The sequence below is a fragment of the Pyrus communis genome, chromosome 14 (genome assembly GCF_041283825.1).
Source record: "Pyrus communis isolate YQ-2024b chromosome 14, ASM4128382v1, whole genome shotgun sequence".
NCBI classification, from domain to species: domain Eukaryota; kingdom Viridiplantae; phylum Streptophyta; class Magnoliopsida; order Rosales; family Rosaceae; genus Pyrus; species Pyrus communis.
The window spans coordinates 5,929,431-5,935,768 of NC_142578.1; the positions used below are offsets into that span (position 1 = coordinate 5,929,431).

The 6,338-nt window shown below is 45.4% G+C and overlaps 1 protein-coding gene across 1 annotated transcript; it reads right to left on the reverse strand.

Annotated features, from left to right (window-relative positions):
- On the reverse strand, positions 1-3,005 carry LOC137713868 (non-specific phospholipase C6-like). The gene is made up of 3 exons (XM_068453221.2): positions 1,546-3,005; positions 685-861; positions 1-438 (listed from the first exon to the last, which is right to left on the reverse strand). The coding sequence occupies exons 1-3, from the start codon at positions 2,654-2,656 to the stop codon at positions 137-139; spliced, it is 1,590 nt and encodes a 529-aa protein (XP_068309322.2). The 5' UTR covers positions 2,657-3,005; the 3' UTR covers positions 1-136.
- Positions 3,006-6,338: the final 3,333 nt, after the last annotated feature.

A 6,338-nucleotide genomic window follows, 5' to 3' on the forward strand; every position in this document is an offset into this window, starting at 1 on the left:
TTTTGTAAATGCAGGGAGGCCCAAGGAATTAGAATTAATTGCAGTTTCCTTTCTGTTTGCATAAACATGCCCATGGATTTTAGTTTTATAAAACCGAATAATGCAGGTTTGAATCTCCCTTTCTGGAGGATCCAATTTAATTTTTAATATTTGATGACCTAGTTGTGAGGGAAGATCTCATATCAACAATTGCTGACTCATCTGCTCCCAAATTTATAGCCTCTTTGCTTGCTCTAATGAACCTTGAAACTGCACCTTTGACATACTCATGAGCTTCCCTCACACTCATCTTCGTGCTCATTTCGTCCGGGCAGCTGCTCAAGAAGTGGTCGCCGTTGAGTACAGCCGCTAACTGCACTACCTCGCCCTGAAACTCCGATAAATTACCATCTTCCTTGGCCTCACTTTTCCTCAAAGGCACTACGTCCGGCAAGGTCACTGCAAGAATTCAGCGGGATAGGATACAGAGTCAGTTTTCTTCCACTGACAGCTTCAAATATACCCACAATAACAAACGTATCTTCTAGTCTATTTGGGATTACTAATGAAAGGGTCAAAAGCGCTTTCTGACAACTACAGACGCTTCAAAATTCGGTTACTTTGTAAAAATTCTATAGACGACTTTTATAATGCATGTTGCATCAAATTCAATATGTAATTGGGAATATAGAACATGATAGATACCTGGGCAGTCAGTCCTGGGAGAAGATAATTGCCCAACAACTTGCTCGAACGTCCCCGCCCATGCGTCTCTGTGAGTTAAGAAGTTAGAGTTGAGGTTGAAGATTTTCTTTATGGTGGCCGGGATCGAGGAGTGCTCGAACTCGGAGTTCGGTGTAGGTCCTTGAGGACCGCTCATCACTGCAAAACCAAACAAACATCATTGCAATGAACAATGGAAGTCAAACAGAAAAACCCTTATTGATCTAAGATGCTCAAGAATTTGCACCTGTGTTAATAGGCACCAACCAAACCCCTTGCAAATAACAGCAAAAAGACCCGGGAGCACAACTTTAGCAAATACGGGTTGAACTCAACGGCCCACCAACCAAAATTCTACTTCTACTTAATCCACAGAAACAGCGTGCACAAGAAAATTTTCACTGAGAAAAAAACCAACTAATCCGATTTAATTTCGATACTGACAATTTAAGCGTCTGTTTGGGATTGCTTCTGGAGGGGACAAAAACGCTTATGACTGGGTTCTGACAGAAATATTAGAAGGGTATTTTGGGTCTCACAAGCTCTTTCTGGTTAAGCACCCGTCAAATGCTTCTTTAGAAAGCGCTTCCAATTATTTTTTCAGAAAACACTTGAATTTCTATCGAAAGCTCTTCTAGTAGAGTGCTTATGAGCATAAGTACTTCCTACAATAGCAGTTCAAACGTGCCACAACAGAATCAAACCAAATGATACTAAATGATCATGCAGAACAAAGCTAATGAACCAACATCCACCTAATATTGCTACTAAAAAAGTTTAACACATCCAACATTCAATGTAGTTATGCAAACACATTCGAAAACAATGCCAATACAATCTTACCAGTCCCCTTCTTAATCCACGGCGACACCATAATCGTCGGCACCCGAACTCCGAGCCGATCAAACTTAAAAAAATAAGGAGCCGGACCGCTATTCCCATCCGGGTTCGGAACATTAACATACGGAGTCTGGACGTGATCGAAAAACCCACCATGCTCGTCGTACGTAATCACCAAAAGCGTCTCATTCCACTGAGGACTCGCCCTCAATGTCTCATAAACATCCTTAACCAACCTCTGACCATTGGCGACATCATGCGACGGGTGGTCGTCGTTCGCTGGCATCCCCTTGAGATCGAAGTAACGCGGTTCGATTACCGTCAAGTTCGGGAGCTTCCCCTTTCGAGCATCTTTCTTAAACTTCAAATCGTACTGGTGGAACTTGAAAGTGTACTTCAGTTTCCGCATGTTTCGGTAGAACATTGTTGTCGGGGTGGTCTGGAAGTACACCCCGAAATCCAACCCGTTTTCATGGACCGAATCGAAGATTGTTTTTTGTGGGTACCCGGAAGCTAATTGTTTCTTGACGTGGCTGGTCGAGCCGTGGGAAGTTGCGGAGTAGACGAACAGCCGGTTCGGTTGGGTCGGACCGGGAATTGAAGAGAACCATCGATCGAACACCGCGAATTCGCGGACCAGGGCCGCGTAGACCGGGACGGATTCCGGTCTGAAGCCTTTCATGACGGTTTCAGAGAGGTTTGGGGACATTGACAATGCTTGCTCCACGAACCCGGTCATTGACGGGAGGGGACCCGACCCGAAAACCTGCTGCTCAACCGCTTCGAATGAGTGACCCGGATCCGGATCCACGAACTCGGCGTCGTCGGAGAAGCAGATGGATTTTGTCGGCTCATCGGGTTTGGTGGAGACCGGGTTACATTCTTTGCCAGTGACACCGTTGATGGCTGGGTTGACGGATTTCTTCATCCAACCCAGCATGTGGTCGAAGGAGCGGTTTTCCATGACCAAAACGACGACAGTTTTGATGGGTTGCTGCCGCTGAGCTGAGCAGAAATGGGTTGGGAGGAAAGTGCCGGAAAGTGTGAGGAAAAGTGAGAAAATGAAGCAAAATGATGGAAAATGTGGTAAAGTTTTGGTCTTTGAAGCTCCCATTGCTGAGAGAGAGAGAGAGAGAGAGAGAGAGAGAGAGAGAGGGAGACTTCTTCAGCTAAATGGGTTTCTTTATTTCTTCGGGTTCTGGGTGATGAAGAAGAACCGAAGAAGGAAGCAAGGAGTGCGTGGACTGTGGAGGAAATCTGAATAAATAAAGTAATTAAATAATTACTGCATCTGTGCCTAGCTTTTTTATTTAATTATTTCTTGAAAAATAAAAATCAGAGTGAGATAGACAGAAACCCAGGAGCAATGGATTTTTGGGGTAGAGAGTATAAAACAGCAGAGGAGAAGCTTCTGGTTTGTACTGGTGCAAAATGAGAGGGATTTTATGTTATTGTGGTATCTCAAACTAATAATTCGATCATAAAAAACACAAAAACTCAATGTCACGTTATTCGGTTCAGGTGCCAGTGCCACGATAGCCCGAGGGAGTGTAGGTAAGTCGTTCTCGCTTTGGTTCGCTTTATCCTTGGTTTGCTTGATCTTTTGCAAAAGGTAAAGGTAATGGGATGCGTAATCCATTTTTAGTTTCTTTACCCTTGGCTGGCAGAGTTAATTTTGAAAATTAAATATATTCTACCTTCTTCCGGGGAGGATAAAAACTTTTATGAAACATATTGATCGTTATCTGTTGTTCTAGTCTAATAATATTAAGTTTTATGTAAATTTCTTTTCACATAGTATGATATTATCAAACCGAGATGTCATATGACAGTGAATCTATTTGATACAAATTGGTATCCCAAAAGAGTAGAGAGACATTGGATTCATGGTGTGCTTGCATTACAGGACTCACGTTATTTCCTTGAGGAAGACGGGGTGATATGTCATTGAGCTCATATAACTGTCGACAGAAACCCAATGGAATGAACCCCTTTGAATTAAATCATGTCATCGAATTGCTGTAAAGAGAATTGTTATTAGCACTCCAAAAATCTTATTCTACACTTCAAACTTTCTATATTAGGAAAGAAAAATACACTTGTGAGAAGTTGTTGACTCTAAAAATTACAAAACCTACGTGGCGCGCAGGCCGAGTAACTAGTAAGCTAACTACGTCCTTCGGTTGAATGCGGGGCGTGCCAACTCGTCGGCCGAGCTTGGCCGAGGAGTAAAATTTGTTGATGTCACTTTGAGCGCGTCGTTGACTTCTCTATCTTGCGATTGCGACCGAGGAAGGAACACTCTCGGTCTCTGGGTTCCACAGCCTGAAGACAAGGCTACTAATTCTGCGGAGTTCACAAATCGTCGAAGCCCGATTCGGTCACTGTGATTATATTCGTAAGAGTATAAGCACGTCGAATCGAGACCAAACTGTATGGGCACAGGTACTCGAATGTGATGTATGTCTTGATGGTAAACGTAGTTCGGCCGTCAGAATGCCGAACCCTAAAACCTACTTGCGAGTATCCAATCATAAAATAACTCGGCGTCCTGTACGCCGAGCAATGCAATTCGTAACACCTGACTATGCCGAAAAGGCTAGCAAGGTGACCTCTGCTAACAAGGGTTCGAAAACCCTTATCAGCCGAGACTTAGATAGATAACCGGTCGACCTCGACGCAGTGCTGTTTATCCAAATTGAAGGTGCTTCTCGGTCGGCTGATTCTGCGGTAGCAGTGCTGTTTATCCAAACTGAAGATGCTCGCCGGGTGCTTCCACAATGCTGTTTATCCAAACTGAAGGTGTGTCGGCAGGAAAAGAAAAGGAAAAATCTCAAGGTGTTTGAGAGGTTTTGCGCAGGGCAATTGTATGCTGATTTTGTGTAGGTCCTTTCTGTTGCATGATTTCTTGTATTTATAGTGCCCCATTCCTTGAAACCAATTCGTATTCTGATTTGGATTAGGAGTCATTGTCCCATTTCAATTCTAACTCGAACAAACCTACTCTCTCTGGGATTCTGAATTTTCCTTCTTTTCGAGACTCTATTCCTTACCGGTCGAGAATCCTGGTCGTACTAGGACTTCCTCGACCTTTCCTATTCATCCAGACTTCTTAGGATAGGATTTGGCCGATCCTGCCAGCTGGCCCGGGATTTATTACTCGGCCCATAGTATTTACCATCACTTTCGGCCGAGCATATCCTGCAGCTCGGCCCAGCAATAATATTTTGGGCCCAAACATTGCCCCCTCGCTTCTGAGGTCGCCGGCTGTTAACTCTTGGTCGGGCCTCGGCCTTGAAGAAGCGAAAAAGTTTATTGCTTTTGTGGATTTTACTTCCTTAATGACCATTATTCCTGCGTATTTATGAGACATGATTGCACTTTCCTCGTTGCCCTCAACGCGTGGCCACGTGTCGACTTTCCGCCGCTCTTAAAACTTTCAATCATGGGCCTCGAGACCGTGCACTAACTGGAACGTCTTATCCTCATTAATGCATTAAAACTGACGCCGCACGCAATCGTGCGTCCTGGATTTTCGACTCCTCGATCCCATCTTCGCAGGTTCCCAAAATATCCGAAATGATTGGGCTTTCCCGGTTAAATTTCCCCCCAACTTGAACCAGTGCTTTTCGAATTCCAGACGTTTGATCTTCATTCTGAAAAGCCTATAAATACCCATACTTTTGTCATTCGCATCTTACGCTTTCAAAAATTCTAAAATCTCAAATTCCTCATCCTTGTTCGTTCGAATCAAACCTTCCAGTTCTTCCGCCTGCAGTTATTTTCTCTAGTTCTTCCAAATTCTCTCATTCCATCTCTATTAATGGCCTCCTTTATCTCAAAGCTCTCTGACGAGATCAACAAATGCAAAGATTTCATCTATCGGAACGCGATCAAAACACTACGCTTCGAGAATGACATGGCCACCACTCATCAGATTATGGGCCCCCTCTTCAGGGATGCAGTGCCGTCGTGCATCACCAATCTCCTCAATGAGCAGTGCCTAACACCCTTGCTTCAAGGGTTCGACTGGTCCAAATGGTGCTTGGCTCGGCCTCAAGGAGCTTGGCCCTCGACCACCACAGCCTGGGCCGCTTGGGTGGATCGAATGAGATCATTCTTCGACGAGGAATGGAAAGCCCTTGGTATCTATGATGCCATCCTGCTCTCGACCATGGAGATTACCATGGACAAGGAACTGCTTATGGCGGCCTTGACTCTATGGTGTTCGGCCACCAACACCATGGTCCTTCCATTCGGCCCTCTTGGTCCTACAATCCTCGACATCTCAGCCATTCTTGGGACTCCACCATCCGGCCTCCCAATCGACGCCGCTCTTTCTGGATGCGTCTCCCTCCTCAACCTGAAGGCGCTTTTCGACGAGCGGGCCGTCGAAACGCTCAGCCGAGGCGATCGGGAGCCTCCAAGAGAAGAAGTTCAGAAGCTGCATAAGAACTTCTTCAACTACAATACTCTAATTCTCCACTTTGCCGGCCGAGGCGAGGAGAGTCTCAGGAAGGGAGAACATGAAGCCTTCCTCTTCTATTGGTACAACAAATTTATTTGTTGTACCAGGTCGAACAAGTGCTTGGTCGAGAATATGCCGGTGGCCCTGGCTAGTGGTCACTCTCTGGCGCTCAGCCCGGCTATTCTCGCCAACCTCTTTCGTTGCTTGGCCGAAACGACCATCAACAAGATTGACCCGCACCAGAACGGGCCCCTCTGGGTTTTCCAGCTCTGGCTGTAGGTCTATTTCTCTACTCTCCGGCCTGAGGTCCCTGTTTTCCAGCGCTCGG

Excerpts from the sequence above, each read along its gene's own strand:
- LOC137713868 (XM_068453221.2), bottom strand. The coding sequence starts at position 2,656 with ATGGGAGCTTCAAAGACCAAAACTTTACCACATTTTCCATCATTTTGC. Across the intron at positions 862-1,545 it reads GTGGATTAAGAAGGGGACTG|TGATGAGCGGTCCTCAAGGA; the intron begins GTAAGATTGTAT and ends TTGGTTTTGCAG. Across the intron at positions 439-684 it reads TCCCAGGACTGACTGCCCAG|TGACCTTGCCGGACGTAGTG; the intron begins GTATCTATCATG and ends GAATTCTTGCAG.